The 26,276-nt window shown below is 39.7% G+C and overlaps 2 protein-coding genes across 6 annotated transcripts in view; both read left to right on the top strand.

Annotated features, from left to right (window-relative positions):
- Nucleotides 1-1,424: 1,424 nt before the first annotated feature.
- On the top strand, nt 1,425-7,290 carry ccr10 (chemokine (C-C motif) receptor 10). The gene is made up of 3 exons (XM_056366667.1): nt 1,425-1,442; nt 1,948-2,056; nt 4,978-7,290. The coding sequence occupies exons 1-3, from the start codon at nt 1,425-1,427 to the stop codon at nt 6,171-6,173; spliced, it is 1,323 nt and encodes a 440-aa protein (XP_056222642.1). The 3' UTR covers nt 6,174-7,290.
- A 3,040-nt stretch (nt 7,291-10,330) lies between these two features.
- The window catches only part of LOC130162903 (formin-like protein 1), a 32,990-nt gene continuing 17,044 nt past the window's right edge, over nt 10,331-26,276 (top strand). For 2 of the 5 annotated variants that reach the window (XM_056366769.1, XM_056366766.1), the window contains exons 1-9: nt 10,331-11,166; nt 20,704-20,787; nt 21,437-21,520; nt 21,614-21,687; nt 21,793-21,876; nt 21,970-22,113; nt 23,483-23,591; nt 24,848-24,924; nt 25,059-25,152. In XM_056366769.1, the coding sequence (XP_056222744.1) occupies nt 10,972-11,166; nt 20,704-20,787; nt 21,437-21,520; nt 21,614-21,687; nt 21,793-21,876; nt 21,970-22,113; nt 23,483-23,591; nt 24,848-24,924; nt 25,059-25,152 (945 nt within the window). In that variant the 5' untranslated portion in view covers nt 10,331-10,971. Of the gene's footprint in view, nt 11,167-20,703; nt 20,788-21,436; nt 21,688-21,792; nt 21,877-21,969; nt 22,114-23,482; nt 23,592-24,847; nt 24,925-25,058; nt 25,153-26,276 lie in introns of all 5 variants that reach the window. The other 3 variants (XM_056366768.1, XM_056366767.1, XM_056366765.1) reach the window with 2 other exon arrangements.

The following is a 26,276-nucleotide window of genomic DNA, read 5'->3' as shown; positions in this document are numbered from 1 at the left end:
GCATTTATTTTCAACCCAGTTGAAAAAAACTGTGACCAGTTTTATTTTTATTACACTTTTTGAGGAATTAACAATTATTTAGTTGAAAAAATGTTAAAAAATCTCAAGAACCTGAACTGATTTGACTTTTCAGCTTTGCTCGAGTTTCAGTCATGCAAGTAAAAGCAACAGTGAGCTGCTATCAATTTTTATCAAATATGCTACTTTTAACTGGTTGGTAAAGATGTCCCACACAAATCTATATTGAGGCCCCTGTGATTTATTTTATAGCTGAGATTGCAATGTTTTTATGTAGATGATGCATTCCTCTATTGTTTATTTAATTTTCATACAGACAGTTAAATAGCATGAACCACTGCCATAAGCAACAGCATTTATAACTCAACTTAGTTTGCAATGCCCATCTGTAGAGCAGCCTTTTACAATACACACAACACAACAAGAAAATACAAACAGAATGCAATAAAATAACCATAAAATGAAAATCAGCTCTATCCAGTACTTTTCCAGGCTACAGTCTACTTTTGACAACCTCCCATGTCTTCTATTAAATTAGGAATTATTTAAGAAAAAATGTATTAATTTCACATAGGGCTGCAATGTCGAATAAAAGCAATTTCAGTATATCTCCATGGACTGTGGGAAATTATAATATTTTCTAGACAAAACAATTAACTGATTAATCAGGAAGAGATTGATCAATAATGAAAATGGTTACTTGCAGCCTTAATTTGAAAAGGCATGGGGCCTTAGAGATAATCACGTTGAACACCTCTATCCAAAACTAAAAATTGGAAAACCATAATAGAATTCACTATACTATTTACACTGTATAATAGAGATCTTGTATAGAGCTGTAGTGATAAATTGAATAATCTGTTAGTTGATCCACAGAAAATCAATCAACTATTTTGGTAATAGATTAATCATTTATTTAAACACCAGCTCACATGTGAGAATTTGTTGATTTTCCTTTTCTTCCAATGCAGTAATTTGAATCTTTTGGGATCTTTGACATTTGATGACATTATTGTAAGCTACAGTAAACTTCTCAACTTTTAAAAAAGTTTTTTTTTTATTGTGTTTGTACTTCTTATCAGTAATTCATCAGTAATGAAAATAACCATAATGCTGTTGTCACTACCCTTAAACGACCGGACGCCATTTAATATAATGCCATTCAATTAATTAGCCAAGACCACTGTTGTACTCATAAGTCATAGCCTGTGCATAATATATACCTGTGTTTTCATCTATAAGGCCATTTGATATTTTATAGACCAAATAACTAATTGATTTATCCATAAAATAATAAGCAGTGTAATCAATAAAGAAAATGATGTTTGTTCATCTTGATGTCAATAGAGGCTTCCTAAAGAAATAACTTATGTGAAATACAAGTTTTAAAGACTCTTGGGTTATGCATGCTCTCCTCTGGGAAGGTCAGCTTGATGAGTTCAGCCCTTATGTGGTTTGCTTGTTCCACAAAACCTCAAAAGAAGTCAAGGTAGAACTTAGCTTTAGTACCAGTTACAGCCAGAATTTGTCCCCAGTTAAACCTACGGCTTGAGTTTGAACACGTTCTGTGTATTTCATTGAATTAAATCTGCACTCATCATAGATTTGTAAATAGAGGCACAGGCAGATTAAAAATGTCAGAAACTGACTCAATAAAGATTATACACTGTTGCCCATGATGATGATGTTGATGATGGTAGATAATCTGTTGACAAATAACAAAAACATTTTGTAGATAAGGCAAATAAAACTTTTCTTGATCGGTTTTAAGACAAAAGGCAGAATCAGTAATCCACAAAGTGGTTGTCAGTCTCACTCGGAGATATCGCACCATCCCATCAACATAGTTTCATTCTCACTTCCGTCAGTGACTCCTGGTGGTTTACAAGAACAACAAACACAAGGGTATATCAAGGTCAGCAGGTTTAGGCAGCAGGGCTTCTTTTTAAGAGCCCCTGCTTCACAAACCTCTACAACAGAGACAGAAGGAGGACTTGGGACATGCGTAACACTCCAAACAGCACAGGTAAGGTCATTTAAGAAAGGGACAGTTGTGAAATTTAAATTAATATTTCATTTTTCTGGACTGGTAGATAAAGCATTATAGAAGATGTGCAGCAAAAGACATAACTAGAAAAGTGAGATTTAAAAAAAAAAAAAAAAACGAATTTAAGGATCTTTCCTATATTTTATCACCATGACCAAAAGTAACAATTCTGCATTAATGTGCACATTCAAGTATGTAATTAATTATGAAACCATCACAAATAAATCATTACTTACTGACTTAAACTATGAAATTCTTTGTCATGATAGGTCAGTCCAAGAACCAAAACTGTGTGGTGGTTGTGGTCGATCACAAATCGGAGCCACATACGAGTCATTCATGTGATTCGCGTTACATTTATACAAGAAGCCTTTCACTCTAAACTTTTTGATATCAAATGCAGTGTTTTCCAATTCTACTGTTAAAGTATGGTATGTACAGAGGGGATATCGATTGTCACGTAATCATTATAGAGCACCATATTACAACATTGAAATGAGGGGAGAGATTTGAGATATCACTGAAACTGAGAGATTCAAATATGAATATCATGAAGGGCGTCCAGTAATGCAACATGGAGAGAAATTATATGTGAAACTTCGTGCTAGTGATAAAAGCACAAATATTAGGTTTGGTTTAACAGCTGGGAGAGTGAAAGTAAAGTGTCTATAGTCAATTACAGAAATAAGAGTGGAATGATCAATAGTTTAATGACTATTAAAAGACACTGAAATTTTATACAGAAAACCTGATTAAATTAAAAAAAAAAAAAAATGTTTAACCTCCTAGGACCTGGCGTCCACATATGTGGACCTCACATTCTCTAGACCACAATACTAACTTTTTCTCAACAAGGGCCTGGTGACCAGATATGAGGATATTATACTGCCACTCAGTAATCGAAATTTAAAACTAATGTCCTCATATGTGGACATCATTTTTCTCAGGTCCCAATCAGCCTAAATAGCAAAGAGAAATTAAAAATGCACGCCATGCAAGAGTTCGGGTCTTAGGAGGTTAATCATCAGTTTGAATTTCAGGCATATCTGTGTCTATATAAGAAAGAGCCTGATGAGTCAGAGCCTGAGCAGGAGTAGAACCACTGGCATATTAGAATAAGAAAATAGGGGATTTTGTTATTTACATAGAATATAAATAATAGTGTAATGAGAATAAACCGTAGTGGCACTCCTTTATCGATCTTAAGAGGTAGAGTTACAGAAAGCATTGAACCATCATCATCTAAGCTAATAAAATGCAGTTTGCTGCAGGGCATTTTATGATCAAATGCAAAATGCCAGAGGTCAATAAAGAGAGTTGCTGTATTATTTATTTTGGAGATGGTATCAACAATATTTTACACAAACTGCAGCTGCAGCACGGAGCTTACGGAAATTACTGTCACTGAAATAAATACGAGTCATTTTGAACTGAAATTCTAGGAGTTTTTGTTATATTATTTAACTTTAGGGAAATTGTGTAAAGTCACAGAGCATAACCTGTATTTTACACAAGCTAGAAAACATGTTTTCCATTTTGGCTGACACCACATTTAACAGCAAACTAAATTACTTCTCTGTTCTTAACTTCACCGACAGATATAAATAATTTACAATCACATGTAGACTCACACCTTGCTGTTTGCCAAGAACACCTTTTTCCACATTTTACAGCTTCTTAGAAAGAGTTAGGTTTGTCAAGAAATACACTTAATTTGAAATCAGACTAAAATCACCCAGCACTGCTCTATTCCTCTTACCTTTTTAAGGGAAGCTCCTTAAGTAGAAAGAGCAGAATTTAACATTGTGTGTAGCCTCAGCAGCAACAGAGACACAGAAAGGAAATGATAAAAAGATGTAGAAGTATCTTATAAAGGCTGTTAGCACGCGACACTGACTGATCTGTAGACCTTTGAGCTGCCCACGGTTTCCCCTATGCCAACGACCTGATGCCTGTGTCACGCAACCTGGTGCACTGTGACTAAAATATTGCTGCGGCTTACTCATACTGGGGTATCTTTTTGCAGGTCTCTTACTTTCAACCTGATTGTAGAGGAGCTCAGTATTTCCTTAAATCGCTGTCTGAGGGACAGTATATCTGCTGAAAATCTACCCCAGGCTCTATGTTCATAGGAAAACTAAATATTTTTGAGCAATAGTTTTTCCTCACCTAAATCTCACCATGACATTTAGCAGAAGCCCAGAATGACTCATGATTAACACTCAGTGCTAGCCACAGTGATAGACTACTATCTACTTCCATAAACTTGTAAATTGTTATTAGACAATAATTGGATCACATTCTGATTGAAACGTATCGTCAGATATGCAAAAATAATCATGTTTCCATTATTTTGACAGATATTGTGATTGCAATTTGAGCCACAATTTTAGTCAGAATGGGAATTTTTGCATTTCATTTTTACTGAAAAAAATATAAAGTTGATGATGATGATGAAATGATGTAGGCCGGGACATCTCTGTAGCACCACTATGTATTTATAACACATTTATAATGGTACGTTGTCACACGTTTTACCTTACCTTATCAAAAAGATTGCAGGTCCTGCGATTTCAATAATATTTTAAATTAATTGTGCAGCCCTATCATTAAAAAATATGCTAATGAAAGGTTTCCTTCCTGTTTATATTGGTCATTTCGAGATCCCTCCCTAACGCACTTTCAAAGTAAGTCATGATCCAGTTTCCAATCAGTTTATCTGCAGTAAATTTTTTAGCATACACTAATGTTCAATGCTATACTTCTTAAATGTAGGTACCTCTTTAAAATAATAAAGAGAAAAGTTGATGACATTGACTTGAAGTTGCAGAGATGGGTAAACAGTTTAGTCAAAGGAGTTTTTTTTTATTGCAAGATAAATGATTTACTAGTCTTCATTGTTTCCCCACCAGCAATGGCATGCAACATCAGTGACTACAATCTCTGCTGTGATTACGATTCAGACCATGACTGTTTGAACAACTCGCTCTTGAACATCAGCAACTGCTCAGACCCCAGTTGTAATGACCTGTCGTCTTATTGGTGCGAGGCTGGTGAGCATGAGGTCACCATCAAAATGTTCCAGACTTGTGTTTTCTGCGTCATCTTCCTGCTGGGCGTAGTGGGAAACTGCCTGGTGATTGCCACCTTTGCCCTTTACCGCCGCCTCAGGCTTCGCTCCATGACTGACGTCTTCCTGTTCCACCTGGCACTGGCTGACCTCCTCCTGCTCCTCACGCTACCATTACAGGCCGTCGAAACTCACCTGGGTTGGATCTTCTCCGTTCCCCTCTGCAAGGCCACGCGTGCCTGCTACGCTATCAACACCTACAGTGGGCTGCTGCTGCTGGCCTGCATCAGTGTTGACCGCTACTTGGTGGTGGCGCGAGCCCAGGAGATGCTCAGGCTGCGCAGTCAGATTTTAAGAGGTGGGAAGGTAGCCGCTCTGGGTGTGTGGGTTGTTGCGGTGTTCCTCAGCCTGCCTGAAATCCTCTTCTCTGGGGTGTCGCATGTGTTCAATGGTGATGGAATGATGCCTTACTGTGGCATGATAAAGAGTGGAACAGTCAAAATGGCCACCAATGGAGCCATCATTGCTGTCTTCTGCCTGTCCTTCTTGATTATGGTGACATGCTACTCTTTGATTGCTCAAGTGCTGTGGGAGGGGAACAGTCATCGACGAGGGAAGGTGTGGCACCGGCAGCGCACCTTGAAGCTGATGGTGGCCCTGGTGGTGGTGTTCCTTGTGTTCCAGCTGCCGTACACTGTGGTGCTGTCGCGTAAAATGGCAGAGCAGTTCTGCAGTCTTCTGTTGGAGTACATGACCTGCACATTGGCGTACACCCGCTGTTGCCTCAACCCTATCCTGTACGCCCTGGTAGGTGTGCGCTTCCGTAATGACGTGCTGAGGATCATCCAGAATTCAGGCTGTCCATGTGGGCGCCACATGGTGCCACCGACAGTGAGCTCCACCTCCATCACCCTCTCCTCACCTGCTTTCACCGCGCTCTCAGTTTGCTCTCCAACATTACCCAAACACAGTTACTCCAGCAATGAGACAGCGGTGATCCCCACCAAGTTTCAGTTTCAAGCAACCAATAATATTTAATGAAATGGACAATAAACTTGCTGTACACTTTGCATTGTTTATATACACATTGTGTACAGTTACTATACAGATGCAATGAACCTACAAATGCGCTGCAAACATATGCATATAATTATTAGGACTGGAAATCATCGGAAAATGTTCATTACCAGTGTCAATACAATACATCCAGAATATTAGGAAGTTACTCATAGGACTCCCTACTTGCCTAATTTTAAATGTGTATATATAGGCATGCAGACTTGCTTTTTCCCATTGATTATCTTCAAAATGCCTTTTGTATGTTATTTCTTTATATTATTCATTTATTCAGCAAGGGCTACTAACTGTACCTTTATTGTGATGGCTAAATGACTCCAGGGCCTTTTTAACCATTTCTTTCTTTCTCTTATATTATATTAATTACTTCAAAATCAAATACTGAGATGACAGTTACTGCTGCTTAGCTAAGCTAGGCTATTACCTTATAGCAGGAGTAGTTATTCATCCATATCATGACTGGACTTAGCCACTGCTTTGTGACATGAAAACCTAAATAGGACTGCAACTAATGATTATATTCATTATCAGTTTATCTGCTGATTGTTTTCCTGAGTAATATATCAATTGTTTTCCAATTCCTGTTTCATGTTCAATTGTCAAAAAGTCAGATTCCGGTCATGACTAAGTTTTGAATGAATATGTTGTATGTATGTACTGCATTTTGATGTTGTAAGGCAGTATTGCTCTGATGTTATGCGTCTTGTCAAAAATATGGATGAAATACTGTTGAACCATAGAATAAATTGAGATGTTATAATATAAATCAGGAAATATCATATCAAACTAACTTGATACTAACTTTCAGTATTTTTAGCTTTAAATGCTTGTTGTTGTTGACACATGTTGGTTGTTACTCAAAGTCTTGAGGATTGCTGCGTAACACTAGTCATTCACAGTGCTACTGTGGTCAAGAGCAGTCACATGTGGTCACATTGTATTTGTTCAGTCCAGAGTGGCATGACAGAAAGCAGATGGTCAAGAATCAGCTTTTAATGCATTGCTACAGAATTTGCTATTTGTTATTTCATAGTTAATTCACCAGATATTAAATATAGATTTTTTTGTTTTGATGTAATTTTTTTTTCATCCCTCTATAAATAAACTTTGATGTATATCAGTAATTCAGTAATAAGACTCATGTTTCCATGCACTACATAGAAAGCTCTGACATTATTGACTTACATTAATTTCCTGTAGACTTCCTCCAACCTTAAAATATGTCTACACTTAAACATTTTATGATTTACGTTACAAGGACTTTATTTTGTCCCCACAATGTGACTGTGAAAACAGATGTAGGTGCCAACAGCATGAGTAATACCTGGACCCCACACACACACACACACACACACACACACACACACACACACACACACACACACAGATATTATCTATGTAATTATCAAAACTTCCGTAGGCTACACGTTGCACACAGGAACTGCAAACCAGCAGCATGAGCATGTGATCAGTTAGATTTCTGTTGTTGGTAAACGTCAGATTATACTGTATCTGTAATAGGAATGCTGTACAGAAATCAGCTTGTAAGGTTGTCAGACTCTTGAGGCTATAATGTGCAAGTCTCACATCTTTCAGTATTTACTGCTGAGGCATCTCTCTCCAGCAGACATGTAGAGTCAGTCTGTGCTGTGGCCTCCACTCATTAAGCCTTGGATCTTTTTTTTTTTTAAGACTGATTGGTGCGCATTGTAAACACTACATTAACAAATGCTGGAGATAGTAGGATTCTTATTTATTTGCTGTTTTTAGGGTTGCAACTTTTAATGTCCTTTTATTTTTGCCGTTAATCACTCAGTCTATGAAAGTTCAGAATGTGGTGAAAGAAAATGCTTGTTGTTAATTTCCTACAGCTCAAAATAATGTGCTCATTTGTCTTGTGTTGTTGTCATGTGTGACTGAAAAAAGCATCAAAACCTGACATTTGTGAAGCTGGAAATGACAATTTTCTTTTTGGTATTTTGGGTAAAAACAACAATTACATTACATTACATTACATTACATATGAAAATAACTAAAGGATTTTGTAAAGTCCACTTTATTTCATCTGTAGTTTTTAAATGAAAACAGAAGCCCAACATTTAGAGATTCAGTTACAATATGACAAGCTGTGGCAAGGGAAAAGTGCAGAGGGTTTTCCAGATGTAATGCAGTATTTTGACCACTAGATGTCATGCTAATACAGAGGCCCTGTTTACTAGTCTGTCCTTCTCCATCTCCAACTTTGCTCAGGGCTTATGACCATTGACGTGTTGTTCATTCTGGGAAGCTGCACAGCACAGTTGTAAAGAGTGGTTATCTTAGTGACCACAGTCTTTCTGTTTTGTGATGTTTTTGTTTTTGGCTCCATTCTCTTTAAACTCTACCTGCAGGATTTTATGCATTGCACTGCTGCCACATGATTGTCTGGTTGGGTAACTGTTAGAAACCTCACAGCACAGGTGTCATCACATTTCACTAAACTCTAACTTACTGTCAACCCGGTGAACAAAGTTCCTCCACTGAATGTGTCACACTTCATTACCTTGCGGGCGCCTTATGGCCTGTGTGCTGCTGACCAGACACACAGGTATCAGTGTGATGCTCATTATTTATTAACAGTTGCTTCCACCTTCCAGTTACACCCCACTCATTCTGCAGCCAACAACACAGTCCTTTGGCCTTCTCTGAGTAAACAGTTACGTCATCGCTGCTACACAACTTATGACTGATTACATTTGTGATCCTCTTTGGCGGCCACATTACAACTGTGGTTTGTTAGGACGCAGGCTCTTATGAGGGTGTGTGTTGACGCAACATGAGTATGAATGAGGCTTTGATCGCAGAGGGGGTGTGGAGCTGTGAGCTTCCAACGTTTGGCTGTTGCCTCTGGAAACACCTGCTGTGGCTTTCGTTTAGGCTTTTTAACTCCAGGTTGATGCTTTTCATAATGTATCCAAATGAAACCTCATCACCATTGATACGTCTGATCCAAACATCAACAACATCCCTCCACCACGATTGGTGCAAATTGGTTCTGTAGTTTTTGCGTAATCCTGCTGAAAAACTAACAGTGAATTAAGATAATTTGTCATGTGCTCACATTTTACTCAGGTCTCATGAGACTGAGGATGTAACAGTACATGTTGTTCAGTCTGTATGCTGCTACCACACGAGCACAGATGTTATTCAGGTGGTTTACAACTGCATCCTCCTACGAACATCAATACACAAATGTGTGATGATAGGCAGAGCCTTGTTAATGAAATGGCCGAATATTTTTTTCATTGTCAACAAATTCCAGGAGACCAAAACCAACAATATGTTAGTCCGTCCCTCAGTCAGTCAATCAATCAATCAATCAATCAATCAATCAATCAATCAATCAATCAATCAATCAATCAATCTTTATTTGTATAGCACTTCAACTTCAAAGTGCTTCACAGATGACTGATAAGCTAAAAGAAAAGGACAAATCAAGTAGAAAGCTGACAATGACATACAATAAAATAGATTACAAAAGCTATAATAACATTAGCAAAAAAACCCAGTTGATTGGCAGAAAATTAATTGGCAAATATTTGAGTAATCAATCATATAAAATCAATTTGTCAAGTCATTTTAGAGCAAAAGTCCTCCAAATGTTAGGGTTCTACCTTCCCCAGTGTGAAGCTTTAATGCTTTTATTGGTATTACATTATAATCAGTAAGTTTTTGACTTGTTTGAGCAAAACAAATTTCATTCTTCAGCATTTTCAGATCTTTTACAGACAAATCAACTAATCGGTTAATTGAAAAAATAATCTTCAGATTAATTGAAATAATCCTTAGTTGATGTTTTCTGGTGTTTTCATGGGATTGTTGACAATAAGAAAAATCACCAGACTTAACTTTCAGTGTTCCTGAATTAGCATCTGAACACAGGGCTCAGTTTAGCTTTCTATAGATTGCTAAAGAAATATTTGCCTACTTTTCCCAACACCTCTCTCTGTCATGAAGTGCAGCCTGTACACGGAGGCACTAGGACCCAGAGACTCAGCTCTCCCTGTGCTCTCTACTGTTAGAAGTAATGCCACTGCTGCCTTCTGTCTCTCTCTGTCCCTGTGTCGGATAGACAGAGTGGCTGCCTGCTGGATCTCTGCCTTCCTCTCTTTTTTTCCTCTGGATATGGAGATAAAAGGTCCAGAGACTCCCAGCATCCCACAGCAGATGGAGGACTTCCATAGATTACATTCAAGACCAACTGAGTCTCTTTACCTGAGAGCTGTGCAGCTTCTGGAGTAGTTTCACCTGCAGAGTTTTCACCTCACCTGTGCAGACGGAAACACAGAAGTGATACCTTTCCCTGTCAATCCTCTTGCCTTTAATTTTTCTTGTATTGCAGGCTCGTCCTGTGCAGCAGCTACAGGCTCTGAACTCTATCTCCTCCCTCTTTTCTCTTGCACTTGTTCAGCTGTCACTCTGTCTGTCACTCTCAGGATATCCCCTTCCCTCATTCTAGGGTTTCATAATGCATCGGGATCTGTGCGAGGTCTGACTCTCATTCAGAGGGGTGGATTTCATCCCGCTGCTTTCTCCTCGTTTGAGACTATGGACAAGTAATGGGTGCCACTTCGGCGTGGGGTCATGGAAATAATGAAAGGTCACTGTCCAGAGCCTTTAACTGAACTCTGAATAAGTAGAAACAGCCTTATTTTTGAGTTATAGATGGTCTAACAGTAGTTATACTGAGGCTGATTTTCCAGGAGCAAGGTTTTTGTGTATGTGTGTGTTTTTCGGCTCTATCGGATACAAAATCATGGGGAACGCAGCAGGAAGCATGGAGGTCCCCCACGTGAAGGAGGGCAAGGCGGTGTCGGCCCCTCCAGGCTCCACGGGCCCCCAGAAACAAGCCGCGGGGCCGAAACTCCCCTTGCCACCTGAAGACGAGCTGGAGGAGCGCTTTAGTGCGGTGCTGGTGAGTTGTGACATGACGCAGCAGTCGGTGTAAGGGCTCGTGTCAACTTTGACACAGAAGAAAAAGAGCACAAGGCAAACAACACAAAGAAACAAAAGAATGTAGAATATGTTGGAAATGTGCGAGTCCTCAGGACGAGCTTATTGCTGTGCCAGGTACACAATGCCACTGTGGAAAGATACATAAGAGGTCCTTTATGCCGGGGCTTACTGCAGCATTAGGCTCACTGAATGGTCGGCTGGAGGAGGAATGATACTGGGGGAATCAGATCTGTTTACATTTTAATAAGAGGTGCAACTCAATCTTTACTTTTTCATCAGCACAGCTTCAAATCAGCTTCAAAATACCTAGTTTGTAAAGAATCATTCTTATAGTTCATTACTTTACTTGTTAGAGAAGATCAAATGATAAATGGAGTTGTACAGCAGCTGTCCATAAGTATCTGGACACCCCTGAAGAGACAGTTTAGTTGTACTTTGCTTTGTGCAGGCGCCTTATTTCCAAAGAAGAGAACTCTTAATCCTGCAGCATACGATGATTTTTCAAAACTTTGCAACAGCAGTCTGGAGAAGACCCTCAATGTCCCTGTGCAACAGGCAAAGGCCTGTATTCACAAAGCATTTTATCTTACCACTAAGAATACTCCTAAGTAGCACTAAAGTTTCTATCTAAAGGTTTTCTCCTAAGTCCTTTTCACAAAGCTGCTGAGACCAGCTTTTACAAAGGAAAAGTGAAAATTCCTGAGCTATGAGTGCGACTGCGTTGCTATGGATGACATCAATTCTCATGTACAGGAGCCACAGTGATTGGTTGATGAAAGACCGGTATGTGCTGGTGAAAAAACATGTGCAACATCCCACAGTGATCATAAAAAAACTACAATGAGAAATAATCAAATACAAATTAAATAATAGCAGATTAGGTGCTGTTTACAAAAGTAGTGCATTCTCCAAAATGCATCTGTATGATGAGGTTTGTGTCGACCCGGGAGAATTTAATTTTACTATAAAAACTTACATTCAATTCACTCAATGGGGAAAAAAAGATTGGGTTGTTTTGGTTGGTGAGAAATGTTATTTAATCATTTTAAAGCTCCACAATGATCATTATTCCATCGTGATTGAGTATCTTTTAAGTCATTCAGCATCTAAGCATTTAAGGTTTCCAGAACATGACGGTGTTGAAAGACAGCAGCTTTAAGATTCTTTGTGATTTGGTGTTAGTGAGTTAGGAGTCCTCTCCACAACTTGTAACTTCTCCCAGACTTAGGTGCTACTTTTAGCGCTATGTGGCTTTGTGAATTACTCTTAGCAAAAATAAAATGAGGAGTCCTAAAGTTAGGACCATTATTATATATATTAAGAGTTTTTCCTAAATCTGCAAGTTAAGAGCAACTTTTAGCCTTAAGATGCTTTGTGAATATGGGCCCAGGTCTTTAATGGTTTTCCCAATAGGGTGTTGGAGAACTGTCCAAGTGACTCTGTTCATTGTTGACCCACCCATCCATCCCGACCTCCTCATTATGAGGTTTTGCAATGCTAATAACAGTGTCACACTACTTCAGCTTTCCTGCACCTGGTGTGAATTAGTGTGAATTAGAGCAAACCCCTGCAGCCAGGTTCAGAAACCAGAGGAGTGGAGGCTGTTTTAGGAGGAAGTTAATACATACCAGTGGTTTTGAAGTTGGGTGTTCAGCAATCAAATATTTTGAGGTGTCCACATACTTTTGGCCATGTAGTGTAACAGGAGACACTGAGCAGCATTTTCTTCAACTGGGCAGCTCAACAGAACATTTATTTTAAATCCCTGTTGCTGGTTTTTGTTTATCAAGGTGCAGCTTCAGGTTTCTGCATTTAAAAGTATTTTAATGTATCATGCTGGGTTAAAAAAAAATTTTTAATGCCTGGCCTCTTCTGCAACTCATGTCGAAGCCATAATGAGAGAGTCATTAAGATGTCCAGAATTCCTTGAGCGTAACCTAATTTTCTCTGTATCACTTCCTTCACTGAGCTGCTGGTTGTCTCCTGTTGACAACAACACGAACAGTAACGACCTGAACTTGTGCCACCGTGATGACAACCGCAGATGAAAAAACAAAAAAACAAAACAAGGAAGAGACAGACTTGAGTCTTGCTATGTTCGATATGTGGCCAGACGGCTGACGGCTCTAACTGCATTCCTTCTGTCATTCTTGTCTCGTCTTATCATCTCAGTGATTTGATAGCATGAAACTTGAAACAAACGGGCCTGAGGCTTTTTTAACAACGAGTATACTTACAGGTACAGCCTCCTCAGTCAGTTAAAACCATGATAAATGGGATTCGCCTGCACTGAGGCAGCTCAGTCGATGTGTGTGAGCAATAAACACTCCTTCTTAGGGCAGGACCACAACTCTAATTACCTCTGCTTAGGAGCTGATGTGGGGTTTTTTTTTCCCTTCAGTGAAAATATCTCATTTCAGCTGATTTCTATATGTAGTGGTCAGACAGACCTGCAGAATCAGATGCACTGGTTTTAATGAAACCTGATTCCTGTGATTAGGTTCAAATCAATTTAACTTAAAGCTCCATATTTTCTCCTCTCCTGTGTTTTATTTGAAGTGTTGATCCATAAGAAGATATATTTGTGGTTTTAAGAACCAAAAACCATCACTATGTAGTTCCACATCTCCTCTCTCAGGCTTCTCTCTGGAGCCCTAGTAACAACAGGTCGGTGAGCCAATCAGAACCGAGGATTATTTTTGTTTATCCGTCCATCCCATTCTCTAGGAAACGGTATCTCCATAACAACTTGACTGAACTTCTTTAAATTTGGCACAAATTCAAGACTGACTCCCAGACGAAGTGATTTCATTTTGGTGGCTAAAGGTCAAAGGTCACAGTGACCTCACAAACGGGTTTTTTGCCTTGTGAACGCAATAACTTAAGAACTCCTCAAGCGAATCCCTTCACAGTTGGTTAAAACATTCACTTGGACTCAAGGACAAACTGTTTAGATTTTGGTAGTCAAAGGTCAAGATCAGTGTGACCTCACAAAACACATTTTTAGCCATTATTCAAGACTTCACTCGGCAAATATGACAAAATCTCACGCAAAGAGTTAATATTTCACGAGGAGGTCATTCTAATTTAATTGTTACATATGTCGTCTCGTCCCATCAGTTAAAATTTCTGCTGTATCTTCTGATCTAGTCCAGATCATTCAGACTGCAGTCACCTGATCTATGGAGGGAGGTGTTGTATATGATGTTTTTACTGACTGGTGAAAATCCAGGTTGTAGGTAGTGAGTAGTAAATTCAGCCTGTGTGTGTGTGTGTGTGTGTGTGTGTGTGTGTGTGTGGTGTGTGTGTGTGTGTGTGTGTGTGTGTGTGTGTGTGTGTGTGTGTGTGTGTGTGTGTGTGTGTGTGTGTTGTGTGTGTGTGTGTGGTGTGTGTGTGTGTGTGTGTGTGTGTGTGTGTGTGTGTGTGTGTGTGTGTGTGTGTGTGTGTGTGTGTGTGTGTGTGTGTGTGTGTGTGTGTGTGTGTGTGTGTGTGTGTGTGTGTGTGTGTGTGTGTGTGTGTGTGTGTGTGTGTGTGTGTGTGTGTGTGTGTGTGTGTGTGTGTGTGTGTGTGTGTGTGTGTGTGTGTGTGTGTGTGTGTGTGTGTGTGTTGTACATTGCTAATGTGGTCAAATGTTAATGTGCCAGGAGCTTCGTCTCAAGCCAACTGCTGCTGTTTTTTTCAGCTCAAGCTTGCACGTAGCTGCAGTAGTGTCTGTGTGCGTGCATGCGTCTGTGTGCGTGTAGGTACACACCAGGCGTCACTCTGCAGCAGTTTAACTGTACACTGCATCAAATCATTTCTCCTCCCCTTCCTGTGCTGTTAACACCCAGAGTATTTGCTACATCACCATTATATCCCACCAAATATAGATCACCCCACCCCCAACGAGCCGAGCCCCCTCCTCTCCCACATCTTCTGCTGAGTGTGCACAGCAGATCTCCAGTGCTAAGCGGAGAAGATACTCCGTCTGCATACAAACCAGGCGGCTGGAGGCTGCCTCTTCTTCTTCTGTGTGTGTGAAGAGGTAGAAGTGAGAGATGCTGCAAACTGTCACTGGTCTCATCCTGCAGAGGCTCGGGGGGGACAAAGTGTCACACTTCCCTCCGAGCTTCATTTGCACGTGAACGTGCAGGATTTGAGCCTCTGGGGTTTTTCTGTGAGCAGCTTTTATTGATGCCTTCTCTATATTATGATTTCTTGTGCCTGACACCACTGCAGCATTTATTTTTTTTAACTGAAAGAATCGGCATCAAAGCAACAGAAATCTGCTCTCTGATAATGTGAGTGCTCACAGGCTTCAGTCACATCCAAATTTACGTGGAGCACTTTTCCCCCTCAGTGTTTTACATAACACTTTGCATATTTCCCAACAGGGAATGCAGCAGTGGGTGGAATTGTAAATGTACATCTGTGTTTACAGACAGAGACAGAAAGAGGAAGGAACCGGGGGAGAACATTTACTCACTCGTTAGTAAGTTTTGACACTTTTTAATAGGCTAATAAGACGAGATATTTTATTTTTTTCCATTGCCTCGTCCCAGAAAACTGAATATTAGAGGCAATAGATGGAAAAGTAGTAAGACATTAACATACATGGACATGATTTAGAAGAATTACATCACTTCCCCTTGTAATATACTCTATGACCAAAAGTATGTGGACACCCTTATCCTGCCCAGTGGACTGCCCACACAGATCCTTAACTTCAACCGCATTCAACACCTTTGGCATGATGGGAAAGAGATTGACAGATCGATCACTGCGGCGTCAGCAGTAATCCGGACATTGTACCAGACCGTTGTGGTGAAGACGGAGCTGAGCCGGAAATCGAGCTCAGTGTAGATTCACTGCTCCTTCACGTCGAAAGAAGCCAGTTGAGGTGATTTAGATTCCTCCTGGGCGCATTCAACTGGAAGTAGACCCCAGGGCGGACCCAGAACTCACTCGATGGATTACATATCTCACCTGGCCTGGGAACGCCTGGATGGATGGATGGATGGATGTAGAAGAAGTGACTTGCCCGCACAGAGCCCTGACTTCAATCCCATTCAAAACCTTTTGCATGATGGGAAACGATCCTCAGTGCGGTGGTGTAGTGACCACAGACAGAACACGTGACACACACTGGCCTGAAATGACTTTTCCTCATACTCAGTCATCACAAAATCAAACTGTAAAATGGAGAATTAATTTTTTTACGAGCATCACAAAGAACCAGAGATTTGATCCATAATGTCCAGATGAAACTGTGAAACCCAAAAAGGTGTAACATTGATTTTCATACCAGTCATGTGTTTGAGGAGCAAACACGGCAACTCTACTGTTGAGCAACCTTCATGTGAATGAATGGGTTGCTGGGTTCAGTATCCAGGTGTCTACATACTTTTGTCTACATAGGTTATTTGCAAATGTGTTCAGTGTCGGGCTAAATGTTTTATCTTCCCAAAACCTAAAGATCTTCAGTTTAATGACAAAGAAAAGCAGGAAATCAGCATTTTTTCGAGGCTGAAACCAGAAAATATTTGGAACATTTTTGCTTGAAATTGACTGAACGGATTAATCGATTATCGAAATAGTGGCCAATTAATTTTCTGTCGATTGACTAATTGATTATTGCAGCTGTAGTTAAATGTGATGCAGTGGACTCAGATTAAATGCAGAACAGTCTTGTATAAAACAGGACAGACAGAGGGAGGAGAAGCCAGATTTTTGCAGTAATTATTCAGTCACTGCTGCAAACACAGGCTGTCTCTGTGAGCAGGATAATTCCATTGATCCGTCCTTTTGGGATAGTCAGCACATTTAGGAATTCAGGACGTATCAGTATGCATCATTCAGAGACACAAAAAATGTCCCATTTCCTCGTCTTCCTCTGCTGCTGCCAGTTTGAGCCTCATACTCTTCTTACAGCGGGTTAGAGATGCGTCGTATTTATATTTTATGCTGAAATTTACCTTGTGTGCGATTAATGTTAGCATAGACTCAACAAACTGGGAGTAAAGGTCACTGATTTTCTATTTTAATGCCACTTAAATGAGCGTAGCTGAAGCAGAGGTGGAAGGATTCGTGAGGCTCTCAGATACTGAGGCGGTTATTGTTGTCATGGAGAGAGTGTGACGAGGATGGCCACATGCTTTCACACTTAACACGTCTTAGTGGGTATAACATTATCTACAAGGGACATGCAGCCATGAGAGAGCTAGAGAGGAAAGTCTGAAGCTTGATAACTGTCACAGGTTGTTTTTTACTTTACAGTCGCAAAGACACAACTCTCTGCTGCTGCACTACAGCAGAGTGTCTCTGTCCTTCTCCACAACACACAGTGAGTGAAGAGATGATCTGATTAGATCCTGACATTTGATGCAGACACACCCTCCTCCTGTCCGGACTGCCTTCTTTGTTTAATTGTTCATGTAAAAAAAACACATACAGCAGCATATGCATCTGTACAATCTGTTGTGGTGTAGTTAGACACAAATGAGGAGAGCTGATGACCTTTAAGACTTTCTTTTCTTCTGTGAAGAGCCACAAAATAGTTTTCTTCTTCAAAGACAAAGTGCTACAGAAGCCCTGGAAGCCAACTGAAAAAAAAAATGAACCTGTCTTCACAGATATTTATTTATATATTTATTTATTTAGAAAAATGAGCCTGGAAATGATCCTGGCAAAATGTTTTTTTGTCACTTGCCTCTCAGGGCCTCTGTAAAGTTCTGTCTTGAAACTTCCATTTGCAAGTTTTCGCTTCATTTCATCCATTACTGAGCTAACTGCTAGCTCACCAGGCAAACGGCACATGTTGGTTAAGCTGCCTCTCTTCCTGCTTCCCAGTGGGCATTGCAACACATGACATACAACGACGCAGAGGATTGGCCCAGATAACCAAAACCAAGCCAAATCAAGCTTTATGCAAAAAATGGGCTGAGGTCAAGGTCTAGTTCAAATCCCTAAAACAACCTTTATTTACCATGTACATTATCACTATTGTCTGTAATATTTTTGTAGTGTTATAAACTAATTAACTAACCAGACCTCCATCATCATCCAGCCACACTGTTCAGTTTATTTTCCTCTTTTAAAGCACTTCTCTGGAAAAAAACAATAGAAGGTTGTTTGTTTCTTTCCATTTCCAGCTGGTCAAATATAACCAGCTCTTATTGACCCAGCCGCTCCATTCAGCAGACCTGATTTATCAGATTCACATCCAGCCCACCATTGATTTACTGTGCTGTTTGGTATCTGCTGTGCCGCTCTTATTCAGCGTGGCACACATGATGTCCACACATTTAGCTTTGTACATGTTTTAACATCAGTTTTTATTTTGCCACTTTAAAAACTATCTTTGAAAATAAGAGACAGAGAGTCATGATATTTCATATTATAAAAGAAAAAACTGAAGGTTAAAAACTAGTTATGCGTTTCAGTTGAGGCTTATCTCTGAGGCCCAGAGGTAAAACAGCAGCAAATCATCACTAAGTAACCACTGCTGGACATTCCTCAGCAGACTGAGTCAGTGCTGACAGGAGCTCAAGTCTCTCACTTCCAGTAGCGAAGACGAGAGCAGGAGGCGTGTGATTGGACGAGGAGTGGACACAGAAAAGACATGAGGAGGATATGTAGCATTTAAACAAAGTGAGGTGGAGATAGCCGACTGTGTGTTGTCCTTGAGTGGGAGTGTGCTGTCGACCGGTCTGGCGTCATGTGTGCGTGGGTTATAATTAGAGCAGCTGATGTGTCTGTGTCTCTGTGCAGGAATGTGTTTAATATATGAGGCACCAGCAGTGCATTAACGTATGTGAAATGTGGTGTGTGTATAAGAGTGTGTGTATGTGTGTTAGTGAAGAATACCGAGGACAGAGCTTTTTTGTAGTCTGCTGTTTGTCAACATAAACAAACTTGTTGTCAACCACATCAGCTCGATGTTGCAAACAGCTGACGGAGAGAGTTTAGGACGAGCAGTTTGTTCAGTCTTCAGCCTCAGTTCCTCTAAACAAGTTCTGACTTTAAAGGAAGAAACATGGCACATTAGATACAATGTAGTTTATAAGTGAGTAATTCAATGTATAAGTTAATTTACTCATACAAATTATAATATATGAGGGGCATTTCTCTCCACTGAGTACTTTTAATACTTTAATGACACTGTGTCAATAATACTTCTTGTACTGTGGTAGGATTTACATATAAGACTTGTGTACTTGTGTTTAAGTGTGGTATTTCTACTTTTTCTTCATTAAACCATGTGAGAGCTTCCTCCACCTCTGGACTCATTTTGTTACTGGTCACCAGTCATGAGAAGGTGACGAGTGACACCACGGGGCTTCAGTAGCGAACAGATCTGTTGTGACAACAGACTGAAAATGACCCGTGAGGCCACACAGACCTCTGACTCACACAGTGACTCAGTCCTGGACCAGTGACTGAGCGAGAGCTGTAACGTCCCTCTGAGTGAAATCATCTAAAGCAGAGCCATGAATTATTGAAGGAGGCTGCAGAGTGATGGAGTGTCCAGAGGCCCCGAGTGTTTGATATCATATTGTTTCCCTGACTGTCTGGTTAGTCCGTTTGCAGGTACAGAATATTACCTGTGTGCCTGAGATCCATAAGAACATACTGGAGGTTAAGATGTGTATCCTGGTAAAGATACTGTACTGGCCTAAGTTTGGAAATGGAAAATAATACAAATTGTCATTTAAAGTTTTTAGGCAGTAGTGGAAGAAATCCTGCATTACAAGTTATACTGAAGTAAAAGTACCAAAGTATTAGCATCAAAATATACTTAAAGTACGAAAACTAAAAGTACTTGTTATGCAGTTCGGCCCATTTAAAAAGACAATATATAAATGGATTATTGTTACTGATGAATCAGTGTGTAGTAAAGGTGGAGCTAATTTAACTGTTATATACTGCTACCTGGTTTAATCTATAATATACATCATGATTTATTTGTGGATTATATATTGTTTTTATAATCTTAATGTCAAGTAACAAGCTGGAAAGTAATGTAGAGAAGAAGTATAACATAACAAATTAAAGGAATAAGATTTTATTCATCACAACAAAGTGCTTATAAAACAAGTTGAAGTGCAATTAAATTACGTGAATTAAATTAATTTTTTTTAATTGAAAGTTTTCTGCTGCAGTGAACAGATCTGTTACATGCCCTGTGCTCTCTTTTGAGAAAAATGCTAATACAACATGCTAACATGCTCACAATATTAATATTAACATGCTGATATTAAGCAGGTGTAACGTTTACCTTGTTTTTTTAAACGTGTTAGCATGCTAACATTTGCTTATTAGCTGAGGCTGATGGGAATGTCAGTAGCATCGACTTCAGCTGGACTTTAAAATAGATTTTGTTACATGAGTCTTGAGGCTTTGGAAATGGCAAAAAGGAAAAATGATGCTCATATATCATCAGTATTTTTCTGTCATGCTGCAGGTTAACTGCTGTTTTTCCTCAAAAGCCTGAATCTCTCTTTCCCCCCCCTTCCAGAACACGATGAATCTTCCTCCAGACAAGGTGAAGATCCTCAGCCAGTACGACAACGAGAAAAAATGGGACCTGATCTGTGACCAGGTGGGTCTGCTCTGTCATCCTGCTGACTGTGAATCAGTTCTTTTTTAGACGTAAGATGATTAATGGGCCTGTTTTATAGGCAGTGGATTTGTAACCAATGTAGGTCAATCAATATACTGATGCAATGTGAATACCAAACACAGGAAAACATCCCAACCCATACACACGCACACACACACACACACACACGAGGAAGCTCATCAATATTGTACGTCACCGTAGCAACCACAGACAGGTCCTTACCAACCTGATGGGAGAGTGACAGATGTTGCCTGTCACTATCAAACAGTGGCTCATGCAGCTTTTCTTAATTGACAGATAATTAACTGCACAAAAAATGGAAGCCAGAAAATTTCCACAATTTCATAAAGTGAAAAACTTGATGGTTTAGTTAAAGGGTGTGAGTGGGGCTGGTGTGGCTGAAGCCTGCGTGATTGTAACTGCTGCACCACTGTAGAATAATTTCTGGAAGCTTGTTAAGATCAAACTCATTTGCATAAGAGACGCTGTGTAATCAAACTGTGTGAAACCCCGGCTGAGCTCTGCCCTCTGCCCCCCCCCCGCCCTCATTGCAGTACAGCAATCAAATATAATTGGAAGTCTGCGTGTGTGTATGTGCGTGCGTGTGTGTGTTCCTCTGTATCTGCAGGAGAGGTTTCAAGTGAAGAATCCACCGTCTGCGTATTTGGAGAAGCTGAAGAGTTATCTGGATCATGGAGGAGTCAGTCGAAAGGTAGAATCCACGTCACACATCTCAGTTTCAAGTCATTTTCTGAATAATGAAGCACCCACTGACCTCATAACCACCTGCATGTGTTTCTGTCAGTTTAAGAGACGTGTCCAAGAGTCCACTCAGATCCTGAGAGAGCTGGAGATTTCCCTGAGGACCAATCACATTGGGTGAGTTTTACTTCAAATCCCAAAGTGAGAAACAAACCTTTGTCGAGTGTGGACTACTGTTAAATGAAAGAAGCGGCAGAGTGAAAACATGTTTTCTCCTCACAGCTGGGCTCAGGAGTTCCTCAACGTGGAAAACCAAGGCTTAGATGTTCTTGTGGATTATCTGTCCTTTGCTCATAGCGCTGTCACGTAGGTATCAGCCTGAAAAACAGAATTTCACATTCACAATTTCATTTACATGAGAGTGAACTCTGACTCTTCTCACCTGACTGTGACTCACAGGTACGACACAGACACTCTGGACAACGGCCCGCTGCCCACAGACAAAAGCAAAACTCTGGACAAGTCAGTGGAAGATCTGAGCAGAAGTGCCAGCAACTCGCCCTCTCACAGCGCCTCCAAGGCCGGCAAGGCCTTCGCAGTCAGGTGAGGAGACGCACAAAGAGTTGAAGTTGTTCATGTCCCACGTGAGAATAAATAATATCTTCTGTAAGTCAGAAATTGAGCTCCATCAGGTCTGTTTTAAAATTCATTCGTAAGTCATTAATAATAACATGACTTTGCCAAAAGTATGTGGAAACATAGCATTTTTCCCATATGTTTTAGTTCCACAAGTCTAATAAGTGTTTATCACAATAATGTAATAAATAATCAGACACCAATGATGTATGAAATGTAGGGAATCTAAACATTTTTTCAATTCCAAATGTTAAAATTAGCAGAATTTTCAAAATAAAATAAATATAAACTATGAAAACATATAAACACAAAAAACCCTTTACTTTTCAAAATATAGGTACAAGGAACATTGAAAACATAAACAAATCACTAGTTGTTAGTTCTTTAAGGGGGAGGGACCTGCTTTTTGAGACTTTGTTGTGAGTTAAGTTTGTCAGCCCTTGGGGGGGCCCCAAGCAGTTGTAAAATTTTTGCACAGTATTGTAGTAGGAAGTGCTTTATTGTCAGGAGCTAATGAGTGCAACCCAAACAATGAAAAACAGACCCAGACTTTTGGCCATATAATTTACCTAAAACAACAGAGTAGGTTAGACTAGGAGACGATACACGCTGATGATAGATACATGGCTTTTGATCATGTTCGTACACTCACAGAAATCCTTCATCTGCTGCAAACACTCAGCTCAGTGCATCACACTCTGTTTCTGACAAACTCCGGATCTGATGAGACACACGACACAGTTGTAGCAGCTGTGGCTGTTTGCATTTGTTATCCAAATACAGTTGGATCAGTATAGAGAGCAGACTCTCACACACAGGGACACAAACAAAGCAGTGATATACACACACACACACACACACACGTTACACTGCAAACAAACACCTCAAACAAACACACGCACATTCTCTGACATGTTATCTCTGATCTGAAGCGACTGCATTCTAGTCATTGTGAGAACTTCTACCTACGTGTGTGTTTGTCGGCCTCATGTTCAGACTGTTTAAGTGTGAATGTGAGAGAAACACACACTCTGACCCATCATCAGACCAGAGGGAGTGTTCGCTTTGTCTGTGGCGCTCATTTGATCATTTAATTTGTCATACCATCCAGGCACATACAACCATCACACCCACCATGGGAGCGTGTCTATGTTCCCACAGCCCTAACCCTAATTTTCAAAGATTTCTGTTAAAAAAAAAGTTCTAAGAAATGTGGGAACATAGGGCTGACCCCCCCACCATGATATAAATCATAAGCACACATGCTAAGCTGTTAGCATTGTACTTCAGGTGTAGGGACGACAGAGCTGTAACCACAGCGTCTCTTACCTGGCAGATTCAACTCTCTCCAAAACAGGAAAGCTGTGAGGAACTCGCGTGTCGTGAGCCAGAAAGACGACGTTCACCTCTGCATCATGTGTTTACGTGCCATCATGAACTATCAGGTATTCAAAGCCACCCACTCAACGCCTCTAATCATCGTTTTGACAGAAAGGTATGGAAGGTATGGAGGCCCCTTTCTTCCAAGAAAAGAAAAAAATGGACAGAATGTGAGGAATGAAATAATGAAAATAGTAATGACATACAGAATGAGACCAAGAGATACTGAGTCAAAACTATTTCACTTTCAAAGTCAAGTTTAATTTAAGTTAAAATGTATATTTTTAAATCAACATTATGAGATGTAAAGTCAAAATTCTGACTTCAAGAAAGGATTATGAGCTACAAATTCACAATTTGACTATCAAAATTTAAAGTTTCTAAGTCATATTGTCATAATTATCAGCGTCTAAATTACAAATATGACTATAAATCAAGATCATTAGATACAAATTCATCATTTTTATTTTCCTAATCATGATTTAGATATATAAATTAAAAATCTACCTGTCATTATTTAGAGAGACTAAGTCATGGAGTTACTTAGTTAAAATGTGACTTTTCAAGTCAAGATAATGATACAAAGTAAAAATTCTGATTTTAAATAAAAATTATGAGGTATGAATTCAGAATTTTGATCTTTTTAATCAAAATGAAGAGACTATGTCAATATTTTAATTTATAAGTCAAAATTAAGTCATATTTAAAAGGCACTAAGTCATTATAATGAATTACAAAGTTGAAATTTTGATTTTCTATGTCAGAATTAAGAGAGTTAAGTTTTTAAGTTATAAATAAGACATACTAAGTCATAACTATCAGTTACTACTTTACAAATGTGACTTTCTAAGTAAAGATTATTAGATACAAAGTCAAAATTCAGCCTTACAATTCATAAGCTACAAATACAGAATTCTGTTTTTCTAAATCATAATTTACAGATACTCAGCCTAATTTTTTTGTCTAATTTTTACTTAAAGGTCTAAATAGTGACTCATTCCATTATTATGACTTGGTGTCGCTTTATTTTGCCTTATACTATCAATAAATGTTGACTAAGTAAATATCATATAATTTAGTATTTTTAATACTAATGAACCTTTCTGTACCTGAAAGACAGTGACTCCCACGTAAGAAGAATGTGAGTGATGTAGTTGTTCTAGTTTAAATGTGATTACAGTCAGTGTTGTAGCTGCCTGTAAGAATGTCACCTGTAGTCGAGTGATTGGCAGTTATCATGTGTGTGTGTGTGTGTGTGCGTGTGCGTGTGTGTGCACGCGTGCGTGTGTGTGTGTGTGTGTGTGTGTGTGTGTGTGGTTAGTCTGGGTTCAACCTGGTGATGAAGCACCCCTGCTGTGTCAATGAGATCACACTCAGCCTCAACAACAGAAACCCAAGGTGAGGAACATGAACTTTAATGTGTGTAATCTAATAAGAAATCCTATCAATAAATACAAAACACATAACATTTTTTTTTTTTAAAAAACAAGAAAAATACAAGAATAAATGTAAATACAAATTCCTCTTGTCAGGACGAAGGCGCTGGTGCTGGAGCTGCTGGCCGCCGTGTGTTTGGTAAGAGGAGGCCATGACATCATTCTCTCCGCTTTCGACAACTTCAAAGAGGTACGACGGGTCACCAGAGTGTTTTCTAATGGGTTTATCTGCTGAGCTACTTTACAGGATGGCTTCACATTATCTCAGGTCCGTCTAAGAACAACAGTCAGGTGCCCGTATCAATACTGAAGCATCAGCATCAAAACATCTCTTCCTTACATGCTTACACTTTCAAATCTACAGTCCGTGTTATGATGCGAGTTCAAAATCAAGTCAATCATCCAGAGTTACACCTTGTTTATACAGTCTCTGTGCTGAGGTGCAGCAGTTATATCAACACAATTTTGTAAAAACGACTGTAACCCTGTGAGACACCTGATTCATTTACCTAACTGAGACCGTTGTTACGAAACCTTAGAAAAGGCTTTTTTATCTGTGAGGTGGGATCCTATTCTATAGATCCAGTCTTAGTCATGCTGCGCTAAAAGCAACAGGTATGACTCACTCTTACCAGGAATAGGCCTGAGTGCCTTTTTGAAATGATGATGCCTGAGTTTTGGTATCTATCCCTGTATTTGAATACCTTATTGTAAGAAATATGACTTGTCAGTTATTCCCCTGAACCTGTTTTTTCCATGTAACAAAGAGGCCAAAGTTTTCAAATGCTAAACTCGAGCAGCCGTCCAAGAACTAAGTCTGATCAAAGATTCACCAACAGCTTTTAATAGTTAACAGTTTTTTCATACTTGATGCTACAGACACATTTCAGCCAGTACCAAGCAACTACTGAGATTTTTAGACTCTTTAGATGTGGCTGAATCTTGCAAGGGATAAAAGCACCGTGTGTTCAAGAATTCATAAAGACATTTCACCACATTACCCTATATTACCAGCATCAGCTGGGATGACTCAGCCCACATTCAGACCTTATTTTAAACTGGTCTTAGTCTCAACATAGACGTGGTGTTAGTGTAACAGCACCCACATTCCAGTCTGTCCTTTAATGCCTTGAAAAGCAGGTTAAGGGGAACCCCAGACCCTCCTGGCCCCCCCTGCCCCCCCTCAGCTGCTTTGTGCAGTTGTCCCACCACCAGATAAAACCGACTGAAGAGGCGTAAATATGTGAAGCACTTGTTGAGTTGCCTTTGACCTCTCCTTGGCCGTCTCTCATCTTTGCCTTAGAAAGCAGCAAC

This window comes from Seriola aureovittata, chromosome 21 (genome assembly GCF_021018895.1).
Source record: "Seriola aureovittata isolate HTS-2021-v1 ecotype China chromosome 21, ASM2101889v1, whole genome shotgun sequence".
Classification (NCBI taxonomy): Eukaryota; Metazoa; Chordata; class Actinopteri; order Carangiformes; family Carangidae; genus Seriola; species Seriola aureovittata.
Note: the sequence above shows the minus strand (reverse complement) of the source record. Positions and strands in the feature narration are given on the sequence as shown.

What these genes read in the sequence shown, in the direction of transcription:
- ccr10 (XM_056366667.1), top strand. An exon ending in CAGCACAGGTAAGGTCATTT is followed by an intron (nt 2,057 to 4,977) that starts AAGAAAGGGACA and finishes TTTCCCCACCAG; the next exon opens with CAATGGCATGCAACATCAGT.